The 24357-nt window shown below is 39.5% G+C and overlaps 3 protein-coding genes across 5 annotated transcripts; 2 read left to right on the top strand and 1 right to left on the bottom strand.

The window, feature by feature from the left end:
• Positions 1 to 3: 3 nt before the first annotated feature.
• On the bottom strand, positions 4 to 2369 carry trappc2l (trafficking protein particle complex subunit 2L). The gene is made up of 6 exons (XM_067496256.1): positions 2228 to 2369; positions 1371 to 1461; positions 929 to 1101; positions 503 to 590; positions 267 to 346; positions 4 to 182 (listed from the first exon to the last, which is right to left on the bottom strand). Exons 2-6 carry the CDS (start codon positions 1401 to 1403, stop codon positions 137 to 139), a joined length of 420 nt encoding a protein of 139 aa, XP_067352357.1. The 5' UTR covers positions 1404 to 1461; positions 2228 to 2369; the 3' UTR covers positions 4 to 136.
• Positions 1841 to 21884, top strand: galns (galactosamine (N-acetyl)-6-sulfatase). Of its 3 annotated transcripts, XM_067496247.1 has the most exons (14): positions 1841 to 2000; positions 2241 to 2364; positions 2997 to 3071; positions 3180 to 3282; positions 5001 to 5144; positions 5872 to 5938; positions 6790 to 6917; positions 7039 to 7178; positions 7299 to 7402; positions 10627 to 10769; positions 11459 to 11561; positions 15068 to 15189; positions 19762 to 19879; positions 21268 to 21884. In XM_067496247.1, exons 1-14 carry the CDS (start codon positions 1884 to 1886, stop codon positions 21352 to 21354), a joined length of 1575 nt encoding a protein of 524 aa, XP_067352348.1. In that variant the 5' UTR covers positions 1841 to 1883; the 3' UTR covers positions 21355 to 21884. The 3 variants fall into 3 exon arrangements, with proteins under 3 accessions (XP_067352348.1, XP_067352349.1, XP_067352350.1); XM_067496248.1 differs by lacking the exon at positions 2241 to 2364 and having other exon boundaries at positions 1857 to 2000; XM_067496249.1 differs by lacking the exons at positions 2241 to 2364; positions 2997 to 3071; positions 3180 to 3282 and having other exon boundaries at positions 1859 to 2000.
• A 716-nt stretch (positions 21885 to 22600) lies between these two features.
• On the top strand, positions 22601 to 24235 carry LOC137122968 (proteolipid protein 2). The gene is made up of 4 exons (XM_067496255.1): positions 22601 to 22758; positions 23179 to 23334; positions 23473 to 23568; positions 23968 to 24235. The coding sequence occupies exons 1-4, from the start codon at positions 22699 to 22701 to the stop codon at positions 24079 to 24081; spliced, it is 426 nt and encodes a 141-aa protein (XP_067352356.1). The 5' UTR covers positions 22601 to 22698; the 3' UTR covers positions 24082 to 24235.
• The last annotated feature ends 122 nt before the right edge of the window (positions 24236 to 24357 follow it).

The raw sequence follows: 24357 nt of genomic DNA, 5'->3' as shown, positions 1-24357 counted from the left end.
CACTTGTAGTTAAATGACAGTGATGTGCAAAAAATCAAGTTTAATGTATCATGCATTTCAATAATCAATTCGAAATCTGCAGGAAAAATTAAGTCTTATGTACAGGGGAGACTCGGCAGAAGGTTTGGAGGTGTTGTCAACCTGTTTGCGTCATCATTCCAGACACGATTCCATCGAAGGCTCTGGGGAATGATTAAACAGTGAAATATAATACATAAAATATGGAGCTAATATTCCAACATTAAACTTCACAACAAAAAACTCACTTGGACTGAATTGAGTCCCCAGGATTGTGGAATGGGTTACACATCACATCAGTAAAAGAGTTGTGCAATTTTCTAAACATCTGGAAAAGCACAAAATTATTCAGAAACAGGATAAACCAGAGAACATCTGTATGGATAACTTCTGAGTAAACTGCAGAAATTCAACACCCCTCCTGTGTAACTCATATCCACAAACACACATTTGGAGAATCCTGCTTTTTGGGGGGTTAACTTACACTTCTTATTTCATTGTCCCGCAATGATGTATTTGATGAATCAACAACAATAACAAATTTCACCTTGGAGTTGGTTACATATCCATATCTGTTTTAATAGTCAAGGACTTTAGATCTTCTCCCTCGGGAACCATTTATGAACAGGGGTGCCAATTAGATACCAATTCCTGTTTTTATTTGTTTTGGATAATCTGCTCAATCTGGTGCACCTAACATGACTAAAATCATTTTTACAGCAGTAATGAGAGAAATAACTGTGTACAGGTCCAGTAATTTTGATGTATAGGATTTGTATATTTTTTTCCACAATCTTAAAAACTAAAAGTGATGACTAAACAATTTATTAACCATTAATAAAACCGTTAATTACAACTTACTCTGGGTTTTCCCTACCCAAAATCATAAATAACTAAAAACCAAGGATACACTTTATAGTCTTCAGTTGGATAGAGCAGACCCAGATACAGCTCTCTCTGGTCTCCCAGGGATTTACCCACAGCTGAGATCTTCTCCTCCACCACATCCAGAGATGTGTGCACTGTGTAGTGAAACTTCAGCTCATTTTGAGTCGGCACACTACGAATATACAGCGGGTAGTTCTGTGAATTGAAAAAGTAGAGCGCAAAATTAGAATAATGAGACCGATAAGCATGCAAACTATAAAAGCAGTTTCCTTCAAGCTTCATTCTAAGCTAATGTTGTTAGCTCTCAGGCGTTAGCTCTGTTTCAATCCGCTGAAAATTATCGCACACGGCGAAAGCGGAAATATCACATAGAGATTTTTGAAAAACAATAAAAACATATTAAACCATCAATGGACAGGTTATAGATTCAACCGATGACATTTGTCAAAACATTCGTTGGTTACCTCTTTTGCGATCACTGCTATGCACACCGCCATGTTACGGTTCCTCCTCTGAGCTGTCAGATGTTATCACGTGACACGGTGCGTTCAGGCGCTGTTGGAAATGTGACCAAGAATTAATGTCACTTTTTAACAGATTAGATACAAAATATAGTTTAGCCGTATGTTCTGTTCTGTGTTTTATTTTGTGTTTACGTTTACTCTAAAGGGTTTATTGTTGATAGGTCTGTTTTATTATTTATCGTGATTGATTTGGAATTTTAACTGAGACGTACAACATTTATCTCAAGGAGTTGGATGCGCCAAATATAGAGGAATGTTTTTTCAGTTATTTCCACTTTAACAATTTTAATAAAGTGTACAACGCTACAACATTTACGGGTCTACTGTGAATTAATCCAAGATGTAAATTAATCTAAAACAAATTTGCGCAAGTGTTGCGCTGCCAACGCGCGTGAAGGCAAACAAAACAAACCACTTCCTCGAAGTTGACGCTCATATGACTCTAACGTAGCAATGCAAGTGGTGTCTACTTTAACGTTTACTCTTCTTAGTGCAATAATATGTTGTTCCCTGGCATTGCAAGCATCAAATGTTTCATCTCCAAACATTATCATCATGCTCATGGATGACGTAAGTTGTTATGGCATTTTTAACTATTTCTCCTTGTGAATGTGAGGTAGATTATCACATCAGTAGCACAGTTGTTTAACTCAGCAGTGAGTGCATCACGAAGCAAAACTATTTCTGTTACTGTCAATTGCGTTTTCCTTGTCTCTTATATCAAAGAGTGTGTCTGCATGTGTGTTGTGATACTTTTGGATAACGAGTATACGTGTTGGACTTGCTAAGAAACTCACCTCTGCTCTTTAGATGGGTTGGGGGGACTTAGGGGTGTTTGGGCAGCCCTCTAAAGAAACCCCCAACCTGGATGCCATGGCTGCTCAAGGCATGCTGCTTCCAAATTTCTACACAGCAAACCCCCTCTGTTCCCCATGTGAGTCAGCTGAAAATACTGTACAAAAACTGTACCAACATTTCCTGTTTTGCAAGATGCTATGATCACTATCTATGTTTCGTTTTATTGTGACATATTTGGATGATCAATCATTTAATAATTGACCAACCAGAACACCATGTTCAAATATATCATGCAGACAGGTGTACAGGAAAGTAATGCAGGAAAGCATGTGTTGTCTTATCACTAAAAACTCTTGCTCGTTTTGTTTAAAAAAAATCCTGCAGAAAAAGGTTAGTCATGCTGAAAGTAAGATTTTAGTATTTTTCAGTTCAAATGCGTAGGTACAAGTTTTCAATAGACCACAGTGATCAGTGTACATAATTAAGTTAATTCCTATCCCTTAATAATATTGGTTTTGGTACAATTACAAAATGCTTAAAAAGAGAAAACAAGTATGCACAGCAAGAGCAATCCACATTTTTATTGACTATGATAAAAAAAAGTCAAATCTTGAATTAGTTTTTTAATAAAAGAATTGTATTGTATTCTCCAGTGTGTCGGGGTGAGGGCTGGAACACACTTAACTCGATTTGTCTTCCATTGAAAGAGAATTTAGAAGCCCAACAAAGATGCCCTGATGACCTTTTTTTCTGCCATTTTAAACACAGCCAGAGCTGCGCTTCTGACTGGGAGGCTGCCTGTGAGAAACGGCTTCTACACCACTAATGCCCATGCCAGAAATGGTACACTTCATGCACATTATCCAGCTGCAAATAATTTATTGCAGGTTACTTATTCTCTAATTGTGTCCAATAGGGTTTTGTATAATACATATTTTACCTTTTTTATAGCCTACACACCACAGGAGATAGTTGGAGGAATCTCTAAGGATGAGATTTTGTTACCTCAGATGTTGAAGAAAAAGGGCTATGTCAGCAAAATAGTTGGCAAGTGGTGAGCTATTTCTGCTTTTATTTAATTCCGACATTTTTAAGGTTTCTGCAGTTTTAAGGTTGTGGTCATTGGGGGAAGAAGTGCTCAAATGATTTAATGATTAATGATGATTTGTTTTTAAACTGATATTATTTTATGTGAAATGTCAGACAGATGAACTGTAGTACAGCTGTTCTGATGGAGTAGGAGTAAAAACTAGGGCAAAATGAAAATACTTTAAGAACAGCTACCAAGGGCCACCTTGTTGCTGTGCCCAGATAAAAGGCTAAGACAGACTTTTGCTAATTCAGTGTATTATAAACCACATATCCTTAATTTAATACAGTCGTGAGAAGTAACGGCATTGTGTGCAATTTTCTTGTTTTTTTTCTGCATAAATGGATCACAAAATGTGATCTGATCTTTACCAAAATCACAAATATCTATGAACACAATATATTTGTAAGTTGGTAAAACATAACCAGTCATGAAATTGTGTGTATTTCATTATTGAATGCAACTGTCACACATACTGAGTATGTTAATTGTGGAAAAAGTAATGACAGTGGTGTTTTAATAAGTGGTTGAGCCATCATTGGCAGCAATAATCTCAAGCAAGCGCTTCCTAGCAATGTGTATTAGACCTGCACAATGTTCAGGAGGAATTTTGGACCATTCTGTTGATAGATTGAGCTCATTCCATAGCATCTTGATTTGGTAGAGGTCTGTGATCTGACTAGGTCACTCTAAAAAGGGAATTTTGTGTCTTTAAAGAGTCTCTAGTAGATTTACTTTGGTGTATAGGGTCATTACCCTGCTGCATCACCCAGTTTCTTCTTAGCTTTTAGCTTGCAGACAGTACCCTGACATTATCTCGTAGGATACCTTGATAAACTTGAGAATTTTATCAAGGTATCAAGGGGGGGGGCTCTGGAAAAGCAGGTTAACCATGATTACAAACTCCATATTATCAACAACAAGATACCATAATCTGAACTGAAGGATTTCATCTAGAAGTAGAAAGATATTTTGATATAGGGAAGTCAAAGAAAAGTTTAATGCCATTCATGTAAATGTACTAACCAAACTACAACCGAAAGAAGTAATGTTGCCATTACTTTATCCAAGTTTTTTCCAACGTAATCACCAGATTTATTTAATGACCAATTCATGCAGACAAAACCAGGAGATTGCAAATAGTAGCATTACTTTTTTCTTGCGATTGTAGTATATGATCAGTTTTCACATACATTTTGTTGTTTCCTGCCACTGCGGTATCTGTTGATTTCGATTACCTCCAGCGTGGCACACACATATTTATGCCAAGACCTTGTTTCACATAATTTATCACAAACAATACTATCCGCCTTTTGTTTTTGCTCTGTAGCATTGCACCTTGGAGAGATAACTTACCTGAAAATCTTCCTGATATTAGCAGCTAACTTTATTAATCCTTAAAGATGACACACTGCTCACAGCAGTATGTTGTCTACCTGTCTCCAACATGTTTTGAAGCTTTTCAAGATAAATTACATACTGCTCTCTGGTGAATTGAAAATGATAACCCAAAGCTAGTAACCACAACCTCAAGTAACTGCAATAAAGTGAAAGTGGTTTGTTGTAGAGTGATTGTATGTGTTTGTAGTAATGGTCTAAATTTAAATAGGGGATACATATAGTACAATCCTTAAGTCATATTGAGCTTACAGTGTGTGGGTGCTCTTTATTTGTCACTGCAGGCATCTAGGCCATAGACCACAGTACCTTCCTCTGGAGAATGGTTTTGATGAATGGTTTGGTGCACCAAACTGTCACTTTGGCCCCTACAACAGCAGCATCAGACCCAATATCCCTGTATACAACAACTCTGAGATGCTTGGAAGGTACTATCACACACGCGCAGTCAGATATCCATAACAGCAGACACAGAGGTTTAAAATTAAAAAACTATAAAAACTCAATGAAAATAGTCAGGCTGGCTGCTCCTCTGGATGAGTTGAATGTCTCTTCTCCTCTTCCTTCTCTGTACCAGCTGTGCTTGTATATTCCATTTTCCGCCCATTTGTTTTCCCCAAAACAGCCATATGTGTATTCTGGGTCATTGGAACTGGCAGCCGGGCGTGTTTTTCGCTTAGCCGTGGGTTTAATCAGCACAGCATACCTGGGCCCTGGACGGACATACACACACACACATAGACATGTATACAGTCAGATACACACACGTCCTCAAGAGACGGCAAGTTGCGTTGGCTGTATGCAAAGACACCTGGAGGAAGTGAAGCATAAGAAAGAGAGATGCCTGTCACTGCTTCTCTGCTCGCCACGCCACGCTTCAGCAACACCTCATAACAGTTCCCTCTGCTCAGTTCTACTTCCTAAATATGTCTTTCAACGACACCTCCTGCAAAAACAGTCTGCAAAAGGGAAATTTGCCTTCATTGACTTAATAATGGTTTCTGCTGTAGTTCTAGTCAATTTAGAGACTGATTGAAAACATTGAAAATATGATCAGGTCATTATGAGTTAATCATTTTATGTGGTTGAGTAGGCAGAGAAATAATTGCACAGTGTGGCCCCAGCAGGTTGTGTCATGTCAGCCCTCTCTTCCAGATACTATGAGGAGTTTAAGATTGACAAGGAGACTGGAGAGTCCAACCTCACAGAGATGTACTTGATGGTAAGTTTGGGCCCACTTCTTTCTTCCTTTGTCAGATGACACGCTCCTTTCAGTGGAGTGTATCAAGTAGAATATACTGTAGAAAAAAGTACATCCTTGACTTTGACTGGCCAAAATATAAAAGCACAAAAACATAAATCATCTCATACTACAAATTACAGTATGCAGTTAAAGCCTGATGTTGGCCTCCGATCAGTCTCATGCTTTTTTACAACAGAAGTGAATTGTTGACTTATGCACACTGTCATGCTGATTATCACTGCTGCCTACATCAATCCATCCCGTTCTGTTCCTAAAGAGACCAAATGCTGAATGCAGAGACAAATTTCATGCTTGATAGGTATAATATGTCATCACAGGAACAGGATGGATCTGTAAAGTAGAGCTTTGTAAACCACACATAAGCATGTCTAAAGGGCTAGACTGACTTCCATAGTACCATGATAAAAAAAATGAAACAAGGCAAAAATTTCAAGTGCCAACTCATATTTATGATAAAGCATTTTTTGGCAACAGCAGAAGTCTATAAGAACATAATAATTTACATATACCCAGTGATCTGGGCTTGTGTATGACCTACTGTATCTATTCCAAGGATCACCTCTCCCTAACGTAGTCATCTACAACCTCATAAAGTGACCTTAATTCTGTTAGACAGATGCCACTTAGTTAGGTCGATCCAAGCCAAAGAGCATAATAAACAAGGTTATAATGTTCAGCTTTTTATTAAACCTGTGCATTATACTGAGAGGTGTTTCTGAAATTCCCATATCAATTGGGAGATTAAATGTTTACTCTTCATCTACAATTATCAAAGTTGTAAGCGTCTCTCACACTTCGCACCTCTACAGGAAGGTCTTGACTTCATATTACGTCAGAGTAAAGCCCAGCAGCCCTTCTTCCTATACTGGGCAGCTGACGCCACTCATGCCCCTGTCTATGCCTCCAAGCGCTTCTTAGGAAAGAGCCAGCGAGGACGGTACATAATATCTTACCTTACTGAATCTATTCTTAACACACACTCCAGCAGATGCATATGGTTTTAAATGAGTGCATCTCATATGGTGAATGAAATGAGCTGTGTTGGCTGTTTGCTGTAGATATGGAGATGCAGTGATGGAACTAGACTACAGCGTTGGTCAGATCTTGGCGTGGCTGCAGACTCTGGGCATTGAAAATAATACCTTTGTCTTCTTCACCTCAGACAATGGAGCTGCACTGATGTCTGCTCCAAATGAAGGCAGGTGCTAAATTCATGCACAAATTATTGTCTGATTGTGCCCTGTGTGTGTGTGTGTGCATGTGTTTGTGTGTAATTTGATACAGAGCTACAAGTGATTTTGTACTTTTGATCCCTCAGGTGGCAGCAACGGGCCGTTCCTCTGTGGAAAAGAGACGACCTTTGAAGGGGGCATGAGGGAGCCCGCTATTGCCTGGTGGCCAGGACACATCAAAGGAGGCACAGTAAGAATAGTTCATTTATTTAAAGCCTTAACTAAAAAAAGGCTCTAAACAATTCAAGACCACATGGCATCTTCTCTACAGACCAGATTAGATTTAGAATCAATCTAGAGTATTTTTTTCTAAGCATTTTATCTTCCTCGTGCTCTCCCAGTCAACAGGTACCAGGGGCTCTGTAAAGATGCAGGCAATGCACAAAACCATAATTATTCCTTTACCATGAGAGTAAAGGAATAATTATTTCACTAATCCTGTCTTTCAATGATGGTTGGTTTTTGTTTCATTTGTGTATCACTTACCACTTTACATGTGCGCACTCTGACCCATTGGCACAGTAACCAGTTAATCTTGACTATGTTCAACTTCTGTTAAGTGTGTGGACTCCATAAACAGTAAAGACAAACTGTTTTGGGCACAGAGCCCATGGGTGCTTTTTCAACAGTTTCCTCAAATATTTTTGGTCAGAATTCATGCCCCAACTCTCTTTTTCCTTCCCCCTCTCCAATTTAACCCCCCACCCACACCGTGATCCCCTAAGCCTGTGCGTTCTGCAAATGACTTTTAATTGTATTAGGTGCAGCTGTGACACGGGGCTGTGACGCAGAGGGATTTGGTTGAGGAGCAAGCGGAGGCTGAAGTCTGCAGTAAGCCTTGCCCCTGGCTCATCTCACAGGGGTGTGCTGGGGCCTGATAGCACAGCAGAGTAGCGAGGGAGAGGGGGATTGGGAGCGTCTTAAGCAGCTAATCTGTTTGTGTGTTTGCTGAGGTTGGATTGAGCTGTAATGAGGACTTCAGTATCTGAATATGCCAGGCGCTCAGGATAAAGGAACGGGAGGGGTGAAGAGGGAAGGAAGCAAGGAAGAAGTAAAAGAGGTGGCTGTTGTAGAGAAGAGAAAAGGAGGAATGCTAAAGATGCTGGCACTGCCACACTGCCAGAAACGTTGTTGATTTTGCAGGACTTTGCTGCACCTGTGCCACATTATAATTGACTAGTATGTCTGTGTTTGTATCTGCAAATTTGCAGAACATGTCTGTGTAATTTTTATGTGATCCTACAAGCCTAAACATATACCGTATGCATGCATTTGTATTTCCTTTGTAGACCAGTAGAGGACACGCAGATGTCAAAAATTCTATAACTTGTGCAGGACATTCTAAAATGGTGAGTGTATGGTTGTATTTACCCTCGTGGCTTGTGGACAACAAGGAGCTCTATATCCTCCCCAAAGGTCTCAAAGGTTGGGTCATAAAAGGTGTTTTGTTAGTGCTACAGTACTCTAGAGGTCTAGATTTATCACTTAGTGCTGCTTAAGAGGGAGTAAAGACCAGGCACAGGGTTCCTCTCACTCTTATTTTGGAGTCTTCAGATTCTCTGTTGATCTGTGCATTGAAAAGTCTATAAGCTCTTCAAGCAAAATAAAGGAGACATCAAACAGCAATGCAAGCTCTTGTTAATCAGGTTTATTACACTGACTCAATGTAGACCCATCTTTATAGCATTAAGATAAGGACTTTTGGGGGGATATTGGGGATTGGTGATAGAGTACTTCACTGTGTATTTTCACACATCTTAAGTAGACAAAAATCCCTTTATCTTTGGATCCATCTGAGTGATGAAACTCAGTAATTTAACTGACTTGTGTGAATGTGCAGGAAATTTTAATTTGTCATTCACGGGTGAATGAATGAGTGAAGGAGCTCTGTTGGTCTGAAGCAGGTGCAGATTCAGCATTCTCGCAGTGCCTGAGGGGGTGAGGGGCCAAAGTGATGCTGGTTGGTGGCTGTAGGAACAAAGATGCAGAAGTGGGAGAGACGTTAGCACCACAATGAGCATCACAATCCTTTTTGTTGGGTTTTATCAGGCAGCATACACATAAGCAGAGTGGCACAGACAGGGGATGAAGTGCTGACTCCTCAGATAACCAACATCACCACTCGCAACACAGAAAGGAGTGGGATAAAGAACGATACATTAATAGAGAGCAGTGAGTTAGACAAAAAATGGAGGAACAAACAGCGAAGAAAGAAGCATAGACTGCAAACAGAGCAGAGCAAGTAAAGAAAGTAAATAAAAGATTGCAACTTTGGAAACAGTTTGAAACTTTTGGTTTTTGGTCATTCAAGTTATTAACAGCTAAATGTCAGTTTCACTTTGTCACACGTCTTTTTGTCCCGTCCTCTTAAATGTGTTTGTTTGTCTGTGTGAGGAGGATTTTTAGAAAAAAAGAAAAATCAAGTAAAGGACTAGATCTGCTAGTGTTTGTGTATGTGTGTGAGAAAGAGTGTCTGGATGTGCAGATAGATCATGGAATGCATTGCAGGGCCTTTTTTGTGCCTAGTTTTGTGGATACAGAGGAACAGGGAATTCATTTCAGTGCTTAGGAGCGTGTGTGTGTGTGTGTGTGTGTGTGTGTGCATGTGTGCTGGCAGCCGATAGGAGCACAGCGGCACATGGCGGTGCAGCTGCAGAGGCCTGATAGCACTATCTGATTGTGAGCGTGCCGTCTCCCTCTAAGGCCCGCTCAGGAGAGAATGGAACGGAAGATCAAGGATGACAGCGAAAAAATGGCATTTTATCTGAAAATAGTTCAAAGTTTATAAATAAAATAAAGCTTTTCACTGGGACTGGGAGAAGGAGATAAAACACCAGCTCGCTCCAGCTCCAGCCGCCTGCTTGCCCGGGCCTTGTCCTCTCTCTACCTTCTCTCCTTTTTTTTCCCTTCACTCCTTCTTTTTCATTTTTTTTTTCTCCTCCAATAAACTCATTTAGAAAGAACATTTTGGAGGTTTTATAGTAAATCTGCAAGCAGAGATTAGAGGGGAGACTGAAGAATTGCAACTCTTTTCTACTTGAGTACACACAACCATACGTGCAAACCTAGTATCATGACTGCGCATGGTTACCGTGTTTGCGTTAGGATTAAAATCCAGTCTTAAAGATTGAGCCATTCTTTGAGGATAAAACAAAGTATTCTGTATTTGTGAACTCCACCTATGGCTAATGATGCTGATGAATGACAGATCAAGATTTGTACTGTCACACATTCACATACACTGTATGTGTATATGTATGTTAGTGTATGTATTGCATACGTCTACAAGAATTAATGAAGGACAACCTTGGCCAGTCCTCATTTCTCTTTGTGAGGTTCTTCGCTTTTTCCCAATTTACTAGTTGAGTGAATTGGAAAATTAGGTGTTTTTTCACTGTATTTGTCTTTTTGCAGGTGAGTTTCCAGTTGGCCAATGTGATGGATCTGTTCACTACTAGTTTAGCTCTGGCTGGGATAAGTCCTCCTGATGACAGAACCTTTGATGGAATGGACTTGACACCCGTTCTGCTAAGCCAAATCCACCAGCTCCAGGACAGGTGGGCACTTACACTGCCTTGTTACAGGGTTTTAATGTTTGTGTAATCGGGGTAATTCAAGTCAGTATCTGGGTAATTGGACATTTTTTCTGCTTGTAATCAGATGCCTGAATGGGAGGTCAGTCCACCACAGTTCAGACTAAAATATATGTCAACAGCAATTGGAAGAACCGACATGTCATTTTTGGACAGACATTTGTGGTTCCCAGACAATGAATCCTAATGACTTTAGGGATTTTTGAATTCTTCACAACAGACCCTGATAAATTTAAATATCTTGTGATAACTGTGTGTAGCTTTCTGTCTAGTGATACAGTCAGATTACATTTCTTTTTGTCCAGTTACATTGGTTCAAATACCAAATAAAATAAATGATCAAATACCTGCAAAGCTAGTGACCTTTTCATCTATCTAAGATGAGCTGTTATTTGTATTTAGTGGTGATTGGCAAATGCTAGCATGCTTACTCAATCCTCCAGCATTGTCAACATGAGACTAAATTTGCATGTCAGCATGATCATTGTGAGCATCCCATTATACTGGTGCTAGCATTTAGATTAAATACTGCCTTAGAGAGTTACAGCATTGTTGTAGACCATCTTATATAGGAGGAGAACACGAGAATCTGACAAAAACAGTTGGAGTGTAAGCAATGTGAGCATTATTTCTTTTTCTCACCCTTTTAACAGGCCAATCTTTTTTTACCGTGGGAATGAGCTGATGGCTGTGAGGCTTGGACAATATAAGGCACACTACTGGACCTGGAGCAACTCATGGAAGGAATTTAGAACCGTAATGTCCCTTTTAATGCCGTAACTCTGTTCAATCTCTGTTTCCCTAGTTTTTGGTTTGCTCTGCCACATCCTCCCTCTTTGTCTATCCTAATCTTACTCAAACACACAAACACTTTCACTGTTGGTGTTATCTTGAAAATGGCTCATCAGTTGACTGCTGTGTACATCAGAGCGTAATGAATATTAATGAAGAGCCCCCACATCAGTGAACTTACATCATTCATCAACAAGCTGACTTGTTTGTTCTAACTCCAGCGGAGATTTTCTTCCTCTCCATTTACATACTGTCATTCCCTGATGTTAGACTTGTTCTTTTGGCATCATGGAACTCAAAAAGAAGAAAGAAAAGTCAGATACCAGCAGTATCTGTTGGCCCTAATTACATCATCTCAGTGCCGATTTATCTGGAGAAATGTGAAATCTGACACTGGAGAAGCTGTATAGTGTGGTCCTTCTATCACTTCTGTGCTTATGAAAACATGTCCTCCTGTTCTCCCTCTGTGTTTCTGCTTCTCCTGTGATCCAGTTTGTTTTATGCCCCATCGGTCGCTTAAATTGCTCTCTCCTTCAGGGCCGCTGAATCAATAGCAGCCTCCTTTATCAACTCATGTGAACTGAAGTGGAACTTCACAAATAATGGCATCTGATTGCCTGTGAGTTGTCTATCGATTTGTGTGTGTGTGTGTGTGTGTTTATGTGTGTGCGCGCACACACACAAGAGAAAGAAAGAACAAGACAAAACATGCATATGTTCAGTTCTCCATACAGATGTGGAGTGACTGCTGAGCTCGTACATGGGAAAATTAAATCCCCAGCATACTCCACTATGGTTAAAACTTTAAACTGGAAAAATATATAATATAATATAATATAATATAATATAATATAATATAATAACTCAGACTTTGAATCAAGTGTTTTGAAAATCCATTTTATAAGATAAAATATCTTCCTGGTTCCATGTTTGGAACAGTTGGCCTTTAACTGCATTAACAATCATTCCTACAATTTTGTCCACCTATAAAATTGTCTGGACCCTTAAACTCAGTATAGATTATGTTTAACCTGTTTTACAGGCTCAAATACACAAGCCAACGCTCTTCTCATTGACATAAAGCTCCTTTCCCTGCTTGCTTCTCAGCTTTGGTAATACTTTAAAATATAATTTGGTTTTCCTAGCCCATGGGGAAAAATAAACAAGGCAAGATGTGTGTCTGTGAAAAGAACGAAATTACAGGTTAATAGCTAGGAGTCGTACAGCTCTATCCTGACTGTGTTCATGCAGCTCAGCCATGAGGAAAATAAGAAATTTCACAGGCTTAAATGGGTCTCATCAAAATCTCTTGAGGCAGTGTAGTGATGTTAATATCGCAAAGTCTGTGTGGAAAATGTGAAGTCTGTATTGCTGAGTAACCCATGCTACACATGTGATACTTCACAAGATGATAAATAAAAAAATGAAAAGGATATTTTTTTTTCCCAGACACCTGTTAGATCAACACTCGATACTTATTTCTTAGCATCAGTTTGGTTTCAACAATTAACAAGTAATAGATTGTACATAGCTGCTTTGCCGTACTCTTGATCTCCTTAAACAAAATCCAGTAACACACACACCAATTTTTGCAAAGTATCACTTTGTTCACTCACTGTTTGGCAAAAGGTGGCATGATCTCCACAGTAGTCTGCTGCGCATTTAAGATCTTCTAAGACCAATCAACATTTAGCAAGTGGCTGACAGTCTTGGAAGAAGTAGTCAGAGACTTTACTTAAATACAACCCCTGTTCCAAAAAAGTTGGGAAGATGTGTAAAACATAAATAAAAACAGAATGCAATGATTTGAAACTCTCATCAACCTATATTTTATTCACAATAGAACATAAACAACGTATCAGATGTTGAAACTGAGAAAGTTTACCATTTAATGGAAAATATTAGCTTTTTTCAATTTGATGGCAGCAACACATCTACAATTACCACAAAGTTCTACTCTACTAAGTACAGTAGTTGAATGAATGCATGTAGTTGCTTTCTAGTCACGTGTCCAGTGTTGCTCCCATACAGATGAAATAGTCAATATTTTTTAACATAAAAAATGTATCCAGAGTATATCCAGTTTATTTAATAATTCATCTAGTGAATAAAGTGTTTTTTGTCCATCCAGATACGATGTTTTATTTTAGAATAGCCAAACAGTGTTGTCATGTCCAAAGCTCATCATGCCTCCCAGGATGGCCCTGCACCTTATCTTGTAAAGGTGACTGCTCTGCTCTACTTTGAAAGTGGCTTCATTGTATCCATTGCATTTAATGTCAGGCAAGATATGGAGTTTGTGCTGTTATGTCTTGGCTACAAGAGACATAGTCAGAGAGATACAGTGCACACATCAGGCCTTTCTTGCTGTTCCTGTGGGATGAGGTTTCTTTTTCTTCTTTTCTGCATTCTAAGCTGCCAGCATCAAAAGACAGGGTAAGTCTGAATCAGACGAAGCTCTGCTGTGCTAGTGTATTTATCTGTCTGTCTGTTTCCCTCTCTTCTATATTTTCAGGTGCTCAGTTCAGTGAACTCAGAGGGGGGCAGCAACAGTGCCTTACAGATGAATGCTCTCTCAATATTAGTTGTGCTCATCAAAAAGTGTGTGTCTGTGTGTGCATGTGTGCACACATACGTTGAAGAAGCGGGCAGATCTCCAGGGGATTCTGGAGGAGTGAGTGTGAATGTGTCAGGCAACGTTCTCCACCAGGCTTGTGAGAATGGAGTCAGGGAGCAGGACCGAAGATGTGCAGAGATGAAGGAGAGGCTGCAAACATAATAAAGTTTACATATGTTTACAAGAGTTCAAAGCTCTTGTGTCCACTAAAATATCTAAATAATCAAATATAGGTCAAAGGACAAACTAGGATGTGAGGAAAATACTCAAGCAGCTCTTATTTATTAGGAGTTCTTACATAGATTTTAAATTGAGTCCAGGCAAAAAAGAAGCAGCTTTCTAGATTTTCTTCATTTTTCAGCTTTCTTCACTGGATCTTCAGGATGCATGTACAGTACTATGACATCCAGAAGGAAACCCTAATCCCCTGATTTAGGGTTCATTGATTTCTGCTCAAAATGTGTTTTTGTCATGTTTCCCAGTTCCAATCAACTTGATATTGTGGATATATCAACTTGTGGATATTGCTTCCTAATCACATAAAGTCACCAGTTTAATAAGACCCTTAGTTGTCATTCCAGATCTTACACTCTCTATTACAGAGTCATTAACTTGTAACTATGATTAAGATGAAGGCCTCTTTCTAGTCAGTGAATTGGAAATGCGATTATGTAACCTTTGGGTAGGAGCCCTGAACATGTCTCAGTCCAGCTTTCAGTGGCATTTCGTTTCTTTGCCTTTGGTAACATCATTAAAGCTTGTAATTACACAAGCAGTAGCCAATTATAAGATTTGCTTCAAATTAGGAAAACAAAATGACATTGACAGTGTGTGACTGCTTTTTCTCTTTTAGGGTATAAACTTCTGTCCAGGGCAGGATGTTCCTGGTGTGACTACTCACGAGCAGAAAGAGCACACAATGCAGCCAATCATTTTCCACCTGGGACGGGATCCTGGGGAAAAGTTCCCACTCAGGTCAGTTACGTGAAAAGTACAAACCAGCTTACAGCTGATTCCTAAGATGGGGCAGAAGACAAAAGAGGATGAACAATAAGAGTTGGTGATCAACAAGAGAAGAGGTGATGGGGAGGAAGGCTGTTTGCTTGTTGGTAGAAAAGAATGTGTTTGAAATCAATGTGGATTCAGTGCCACAAAAAAAAAAAAACGCAGCGGATTGATCCGCTCAGCCAGAGCGTGCCTGATTACACCCTTTTCTTTGTGATTGCAAACAGCTCTGGCCCTCAACCCTCCAGTGTACTGCTGCAGGTTAAAATTGCAAGATAAACTGTTCAGGTCTAAATTGAGAGCGAGTGCTGTTTAATGGAGTTTGGTGGCTCTCTGCCTCAAGAATCACTGAGAGGAGATAGTGATGCCAGAGGACACTGACAGCCAAGGCTGAACTAAGACTATTACTAAATAAGGGTGCAAAGTTAGATGAGCATCATCTTTGACTAGATGATGCAATGGTAAAATATTTATGTGTTCTTTCAGAAAAATGACGCAAGCTGCTCCTGCCCGATACATTAAGATAATCTCAAAATCGCTCTGATGAGACAATATTCCTTTTGTGCCATAAATCTTCGTAGATGGACCTTTCTCTTTTGCTTCCTGCACGTCTGCCTCCCATATTTTGCTCTGACCTCACCTCCTTTTGCCTTCAGAACTCCTTTCAGTTCTGAGTGAAATTGGATAATAAAACATTAATGTTGTTTTTCATTTGCCCACCTTTTAGCCTTGCTATTCACTGTGAGGAGTAAAAAAAAAAGAAGCAAAAACCATTCAATATGCAGCCATGTGTTGTGCTGAGTGCAAGATGTGTCCTCACGCACACCAACCAAAAATGCTGGAGTGAAACGATTATTCACTTCTGCAGAGAGGTGTCATTAGGTTGTTTTTAGCTACTGTCTTGAGTCATGAGATCCAACATCCACATTTGGATTTTGTCTTAGTTAGTCAACCTCTATTTTTATCATTTTAGTCCTTTTAGTCTGGTCATTCCTTAGTCAAAGAAAAACCCAAATGCTGTTTGTGAAACTTCTGCCACATGTCCAGTTTGTGATGTTATAAATGTGACTTTGTGCTGAGGGTGTCTGTCTGATGTAATTTATTTAGGCAATACATCTAGACATGAGAAAGGGTAAAATATTGAAGTGTAGAAAGATGCCACAGCAAGTCAAATCAAACAGCAAGTCAAATCTACAGTCTACAGTATTTAAATTTGATTCAATCATTTCTCCTGATAACACAAAACATGAGTGTCCAGAAAAACGAACCCAATACACAAGCCCTGATAGGAATCCTACCCTTTGTCAAAGAGCCTAGAAAAACGTACGTCGATGGTAAAGTTAAATACAGGAAAAAATATGTGGAAGAACCCTCTGAAAGGCGGTATGTGCAGCATAGGCCCTTGAAGGCCTCGGTAGAGGAAATGCAGTGAGAAAAGACCTTTTGGGCCTCAAAGGAAGAGATGCCATGGGAAAATTAGATTTTAGGCCTCAGCTGAGAAGGTGCAATGATAGGAAGCTGTTAGGATCTCAAGTGGAGAGGCTAAAAGGTCTCAGAAGAGGAGACAGCACAAGAGGAGCCCTCCTAGGAGATATTCTCCTGAGCAGTCAAACCAGAAGGAGGACGACATATAAGACGATTTCATAGAGGAGCCTGAACAGGTTCAGCATAAGGAAGAAGAAGCAGAGCTGGTAATTGATTACACCACCTGTATGTCTCCAATTTCAGAGGCACTATGGAACAAACAGTAAGCAGAGATGCAGGATAAATAGAAAGTTGATTTTGAAAAATGAATTAAAATCATGTAAAAATAAAGCTAATCATTAAGAAGTATAGTTAAACAAGAAATGCTTTTATAATAAATTGTACTATGATTTTTTTTGTAGTAAATGAATATGGAAAAAAAAGTGAATATGGAAAAGCTCTTTTGCAATGACAAATCAGTGTGTGAGAGAAGTTGATCTGTGAAGTTGATCAGGTTAGAGTAGAATTAACTCTAACCTGTACTGTTCATTCCCCTTTCTCTACCAATCTTTCTCTCTCGCTCTCTCACTCTCTCGCTCTCTCTCTCTCTCCATTTAACGTTACGCTCCACAGCTCACTTCTCACCATTCAGTTGGTGTCCCACTGCATCCACTGGGACTGTTCCCCTTCATCCTATTTAAACGTGTTTGTCTCTGAGCTTACACATGTGTATGTGTGCGTTTTGTCCATGTGCTCCTCGGTCCCCCAGCTGGACTGGCTGCCTGGCCATCATTAATCTCTGTCGGCACCTAAAGAGCCACTTAAGATGATGTAGGGCCTGTCTGAACACATACCTTCACTACTGTCGCAGGCTGTGATATAGCAAAGAGCACACACATGCACAATCCCCAGTCCACCAAAGTCGCCCAAGAAAACTGTTTATTTTATAATTGTGGAAACTGAGTGACTTTAAGAACATGCAGTCTTTTTTACATCCCAATTGTTGTTGATTTTGTGTGTATGTGTGTGTGTCTACTGCAAACAGAGGCCTAGCTACTATTATTTCAATTAAATTTTAATTAAACTGTGGAGTTTAATTAACAAAGGTAGGGCAACAAAGGGTATGTTGGTGGTCCATTTGTCCAGCACACAGCCCACAGCCAACCCAGGTCTGCCTCAGCCTAACTCTAAAGCCTTTTCCTGCCATTTACTTCACCATCCTCTCCATTTTTGTGACCTCGGACCTTGAGGTTAACACAGCCAACTTTCTCACCACCGACCTCATATCGCATCCCCAGAGCCCCCCCTCGGTCATCCAGAGTGTAGTCTCAGCCCTAACACTGCAGGCAGCCTTGCGCAGTCTGGTCTCATCTGCTGCCTGCCAACAAGCTCTTGTGTCCCCAATCAATAGTCCTCACTGAAGTGCTCAATTTCCACCAGGGTGGTGTAGATGGTGGAGGGGAGGGGCAGGCAGGACAGATGTATTTGATTGTCTCCTCAATTCCCCCACCTTCTGCCACAGTGTGGTTGTTTGCGTGTGTGTGTGTGTGTGTGTGTGTGTTCCAGCAATAGTGTTATGAATCAGTAATCAGAGTGGTGACACACCTGAGCAATGCCCCCATCCCCCTTGGGTGTCATACATTATAAATCAAAAGACTCCATTTGCATACAGCCTGCTTATTATTCCAGATTTTGCCTCTACACGAGTAAGCTAAGGGTTATAATCATGATAATGAGCTGTGCTGACTGTGGGCTTTTCATTATTTGTTTGCAGAGGGGGCATAAACAAATGATATTATTAGTTTTTGATTTAGAGGACTGCACTGTAAGATTTTCAGTGCGTAGACAAAACAGTAGAAAACTTGATGTCTTATGCAAGTTTCTTAGGACATAGCATGCTTTTCTTGCAGACTTATATGGAGAAATTGAATACTTATAGCGGTCTGATAAATCTCCCTTACATTTACTTCTATTAAGTTGCTTCATCACTTATCACAAAACAAATCACAACAATCAGTGGCAGACAGAGATAGGAGGCGAATGAAATATCCTTCTTGCTTATCGAGATCAGGCGAAACAGAATTTGCGATTCTAGATAACCAAAGCAATTTAATTTAAATGTCTCAACTGATTTTTAACCGTGGGGTGGGGGGGGCTAATCTGTTTTTTTCATAGTAGTCACAATGCCTGGATAGTTAGCCTATGACAAATGTGGCACACAAGGAGAGAGACTAATTGCAGCCAGTGTACTACCAGTCGAGTAATTGTAGGGAAAGACCAAGAGTATCAAGGAAAGGAGCAGGTGCTGGCTGATGGAGGAAGCCTTGCTGCCCTGTGGGAGACCTAAGAGGGAGGGTAGGTGTGAGCTGGACAGAGCCTGGGGTTATTACTCTAATTGACACTTCACCTCACACACATGCACATGTTCCCCAGGGGCCAATCAGAGAGCTGAGGTTTGCAGTGGAGGGAGCATGGAAGGTTGGCACAGGTGCTGCTGGCGAGTGTATCAGGGGTGTAATTGCACTGCTGATATTTGTCTATCTGTGTGTCACGCCACCAGATGCCCAATCCCCACAACACACGCACACGTGTACACACAGTCCATTAACCCTACAGGTCCTATTGAGAGCAGCGTTCCTTTGAAAGCCTTCAGGGCCCCTGTTTTACACACTGGATATAATAATGCACAGAGGTGCTCGGGCTCACTGGTGTCCGACAACAGTAATTGAGAGACAGGGGATCGGGTAGGGGTTACATAGTTCACCCCGATGAGTGGGCCTTCCCAAAGGGTGCCAGAGCGATGGCCTTTGTGTGTGTTAATGCATTTATGTTTCTGTTGTTGAACGTTACAGTGCTTGACTTTACATAGGATTAACTTTAAAATAAAAAAAAAAAGATAAAAAAAAAAAAAAAATCCCCAAAATCTCCTGGCCCTAGTTAGCAAAATGTAAGAACTAGCTAAAGAAACTGAGACATTTTCCACCATTTTGACATTGCACAAAATACAATTTAAATGGATTAATCAAAAACTAATCTGCAAATAGCACCCTACTGACCATGTGTGTTTCGACTTCACAGTGTTTTGACTAAGGAGTATCAGGATGTGCTGAGCAGAATCTCTCCGTTTGTGGAACAACATAAGAAGAGTCTGGTTCCTGGTATTCCCCAGCTCAACATGTGTGACATGGCTGTGATGGTGAGATTTACATAACATAAATAAATATATATGTATTGCTGCCTTTAGTTTGCCTATATTGGCCCTGAAGGCAATTGAACACACTTATCTTTTACTTATATAGTTTTTAAAAAGTTTTCTAACTTGATGGAGTCAAATATTATCTCTGCAATGTGGATCTTTCCTCCTTGACAGCATTTTGGTGAAGACCTTAGTTTTAGGGTTATTTGACACAGCTGTACCGAGCTGGCTTTGTCTCCCCAAGCACCAAGAACTGAGAGCAACACTGCTTTGCTATTTGTGATCTGTGTTATAACACTGCTCCCTTGTGGCGGACAAAATAAAGACAATTTTGAGTAGGATTGCAATATAAACTCTTCTGTGTGATACAAATGCCGATTTTAAAAATGAAATATCTATTAATAACCTAAGCTTTTCTCTATTGAGACCATCTGTCCCCTATTGCCGTTACAGATAGATGTAGGTGAATGTTAAATTGTGAATGTTGCATGGTCTGAACCATAAAGGAAATATTAAAACAGTTATAAATAAATTGTTTCAATTTTTGATATGTTTAAGACTGGACTTGCAAAAAATTGTTTAGAGTGAAACATAGTTTCAATAATTTTAGTTTCAGTAATTGTACCACCTAACAACAAGGAGTTAATAAATCAAGTATATCTGGAAGTTGAGTTATGTCAACTGTTCTTTTTTTTTTTCTTCTTAAGTGGAACCACAGGGTCAGTGGTTCGATCCCGGTCCCAGCTAAATGTTGAAGTGTCTCTGGGCAAGACACTGAACCGCCAACAGCCCTTCCCCTCCCCAGCTGTGCAGTGCTGGTCCAAGCCCGGTAGAAATTGGGGAGAGTTACGTCAGGAAGGGCATCCGGCGTAAAAACTGTGCCAAATCAACATGCGGACAATGATCTGCTGTGGCGACCCTGAACTCACGGGATAAGATACAAGAAAAAAAAAAGAAAAAATTTGGAAATGTTTCACTGTTCATCCACATAGATTCTGCAGTCTCGGATAAGTAGTATTTAGATGAATAGCGAAATGTTTCCAACTAAGAAGAAAGATATTTAGTTAAGACTCGACGACTGAAAAACCTTCACCAACAATCTATGTATAGTGGAAAAAGACAAAACAAGGTTTGCAACAAAGCTCTAAAAGTAATGAGGTCAATAATACATTTATATTAAAAAGTACTCAAACAGAAAGAACAGAGTATAGAAAACAGTACCAACAAATAGCCGGAGACCCTTACACAGCAGGTCGGGACACAAAGATAATCTCATTGTTTCCCTCGATGACAAATGACATAGGACAATAATAAATCTTTGTGAAAATAAACAATCTCTGTTACCTTCGTATTTGTTTGCTTACTGTAATGGTCACTGTCTGTTACAGAATTGGGCCCCTGCAGGCTGCGAGAAGTTAGGAAAGTGTCTCAAAGGACCTGAGTCTAAGCCGTGGAAGTGTGACTGGCCACATTAAAAGTAAAACTGCTGAGCTCGATGCGAGAAAGAGGAAGCAAGACCTGAAGAGCAACAAACAGCCTTAGTATTTTAAATGAATTCACTTTGACTGCTTTATATGTAGACTGTAAAAGAGGACACATTGTAAAACCAAGGGCATCATGTGGGTACGCCAACATGCTGTGACTTAATGAGGGAACACGTGCTCTACCTGTAATGAAAACTCATCTGAAGTCAGTGGATTAAGTCACAACTTATTTTAGTGAGCAGATATGGAAATATGTTTGTTTTATTTCTTGCTATTTTGTATTTGTTAGAACTTATGAATAAATCTGTGTCTTTTAAATACACTGCAGTGAAAAGGGGAATCTTGCACTGCAATACATGTTTTAATAAAAGGGATCTTTATTGTTTTGTATAAAAGCTGTTTTGGAAGTGTAGCTACTGTACACGTAGACCTGGCTTGACTTGTTTGTGCCCTGACAGTTCATTTATCTATGCTTTGCTCTTGCTGAAAACATTTTAAATTAAAAGCTCCTTTGTCATGGATATCTTCATATCTTTGGTTTCTAATTTAAAAAAAAGAAAATGCTAAAGGAGCTGAATTCTTGGTAATCCTACAAAGATTTTATAACAACCTTCATTACAAGTGGTAATAAATAAGTAGAGTGATATTAAGCAAAGGCTCTTAATACATTTAGGGAAATATTTTCATTTTGCTGTTTAGTATTAGTGTGTGCAACGCATTGAACATGAAAGAAGGATGGAAAAAAGAAAGTTATCTTAGGATATAAGGAACAAAATCTTTGCCAAACATGATCAAAGCTACAAAACCATCTCCGGCAGCTTGATGCTAACAAACTAGCTTACTGACATCTTTGTCAGCAACCACAAGAGGAAAACTGAGGCCAGATTGATGAGTAGTTTGACTTTTAGAAAAATAACTAGTAACACAATGCGAGCTGACCTTCTTAACACCAGTTAGCCTGAAAATCAAAAATAACAGACGTATATATTTTTTCACCATCTGTAATATGGATGTGGCCAATTTACAAATAAAATTACATAAGTATGTGCTCATGCACTCATGGAAAACGTAGTCCTATAACCAAATTTTCTGTGGTTATGGCTTGAAACAGCGCATACATCTTTTATATATATATTTGTCTTGTTCTGCCTTATTTTTTCTTTTTTTAATTTAAATACCAAGGAACTGCTGTGAACATTTTGCGCGTATTTATTTCTCTCTCAGTCATTTCCTATACAGCTCAAAGGAAATTGCTTATTTCAGGAAACAGAGTGAGCTGTCTTTTGCACATGAAATTGCACCATTATTTTAGAGGAACACAATAAAATAAGAGCCATGGATGTGGACACTGCTTTTGTCAAATCTAAGAGGGGAATTGTTAAAATTGCAGAGATGGTGAGACTTTTTGCGTATGAGTTTATACATTTTACACTTTACTGACGAGGATTTGTTGGCAGGGACTTCTGCAGATTAGAAAGAGGAACAGATACAATGCATGAGGCAATAAGGGAGGCACACTGCAAGTTTGCAGAGTAGTTTAGTTAACCTTGTTATCAGAGGTTTGTTGATACATTACATACACCTAACAGATACCTAACAAAAACTGAAACATACTAATGCAGCAACTGAACCAGTTTCCTGAAAATGTACCTTGGAAACTCACAGTAAATCAGCTAGCTCATGCCCAGTTCCTCTTCCTGTATATAATCTGAGAAACGCAACCTGGTGTATGAAATGATGCACTGCGTGAATCGGAAGAACTGAATGTTTTTTTTCTTTTTTTCTCTGTGTCTTTTGTCCCCTTCTCTGCTTTAGGTCACTCTGTTCATAGCATTCGTGTGTTTCGCTGCAGGAGCTAGATCAGAGTTCATTGCAGCCACAGTGCTGGAGATACTGATCACTGCACTGCTGCTGTTGCTCTACCTGCTCAAGCTCAACAAGAGGCTGACTTTCTTCTTTTGGCCTTTCGTTGTGGGTAGCGTTTTACATGGTGTTTTACACTTTAGTGACACTATAATAACTAAAGTGCTTTCAGAACCCCTGTGAATAAGAGAATAGCCTACTGTTTATGTTGTACCCTTTTTAAGATCTTGTTCTTCTTCTCCTCAGGATGTCTTCAATTCAATCTTCGCAGCAGTTTACTTTATTATATTGAGCGTGTGGGCTTTGTCGACAAACAATGTAACAAGCACCCTAATTGGAGGGGTGAGAAGCCTTTATTCTATCTATCTATCTACCTACCTACCAACCAACCACCCAGCCACCCAACCACCCACCCAACCAACTACCTACCTACCTACCTTTCTATCTATCTATCTATCTATCTATCTATCTATCTATCTATCTATCTATCTATCTATCTATCTATCTATCTATCTATCTATCTATCTATCTATCTATCTATCTATCTATCTATCTATCTATCTATCTATCTATCTATCTATCTATCTATCTATCTATCTATCTATCTATCTATCTATCTATCTATCTATCTATCACATACAAACACACATACATTCCACTGACCTACTGTAAATTAATTTTCTGGATCTTTACTTTCACATTCAAAACCACTTGCCTCAAATACACTGTATCTATTTGCAGATTGTTGGACTGGTGTCTGTTGGGCTGCTGTGTGTGGACAGCTACCTCCTCGCCAAAAACATCACCTTCAACATCCCAAGAGGTGAAGCCAACGACAAAAAACCCGATGAATAAACCTTTTTTTTTTAAAGGTTCAGTAAATTTTATGTGTTTCCCAGGAGCCGTGGGGAGTGGCTGACGTTTCAAAAAGGTTCTTCAGAGTTTGGACCAGTGTTCAATAGTTGTAATTTAAGATCATATTTTAGTAATTTAACCAATGTTCCACTTTATTTGTGCATATGATGTAAAAATCTTATAAACAATAAATCTCATTGAAACTTGTCTTTGCTCCGTGACATTGTGAGTGGTAGGCTATATATGTTGTTTGCAGCTGGGGGCTTCACGTTTCAC

This window comes from Channa argus, chromosome 2 (genome assembly GCF_033026475.1).
Source record: "Channa argus isolate prfri chromosome 2, Channa argus male v1.0, whole genome shotgun sequence".
In the NCBI taxonomy this organism is placed as follows: domain Eukaryota; kingdom Metazoa; phylum Chordata; class Actinopteri; order Anabantiformes; family Channidae; genus Channa; species Channa argus.
Note: the sequence above shows the minus strand (reverse complement) of the source record. Positions and strands in the feature narration are given on the sequence as shown.

Bases quoted from the DNA above. Each gene is read 5' to 3' on its own strand.
- trappc2l (XM_067496256.1), bottom strand. From the start codon at position 1,403: ATGGCGGTGTGCATAGCAGTGATCGCAAAAGAG. The intron at 1,102-1,370 runs GTAACCAACGAA...TTCAATTCACAG, and splicing joins TAGCAGTGATCGCAAAAGAG to AACTACCCGCTGTATATTCG. The intron at 591-928 runs GTATCCTTGGTT...CTATTAAAACAG, and splicing joins CCAACTGAAGACTATAAAGT to ATATGGATATGTAACCAACT.
- galns (XM_067496247.1), top strand. From the start codon at position 1,884: ATGCAAGTGGTGTCTACTTTAACGTTTACTCTTCTTAGTGCAATAATA. The intron at 10,770-11,458 runs GTGGGCACTTAC...CCCTTTTAACAG, and splicing joins ATCCACCAGCTCCAGGACAG to GCCAATCTTTTTTTACCGTG. The intron at 11,562-15,067 runs GTAATGTCCCTT...TTTCTCTTTTAG, and splicing joins CATGGAAGGAATTTAGAACC to GGTATAAACTTCTGTCCAGG.
- LOC137122968 (XM_067496255.1), top strand. From the start codon at position 22,699: ATGGATGTGGACACTGCTTTTGTCAAATCTAAGAGGGGAATTGTTAAA. The intron at 23,335-23,472 runs GTGGGTAGCGTT...TCTTCTCCTCAG, and splicing joins TCTTCTTTTGGCCTTTCGTT to GATGTCTTCAATTCAATCTT. The intron at 23,569-23,967 runs GTGAGAAGCCTT...ATCTATTTGCAG, and splicing joins CAAGCACCCTAATTGGAGGG to ATTGTTGGACTGGTGTCTGT.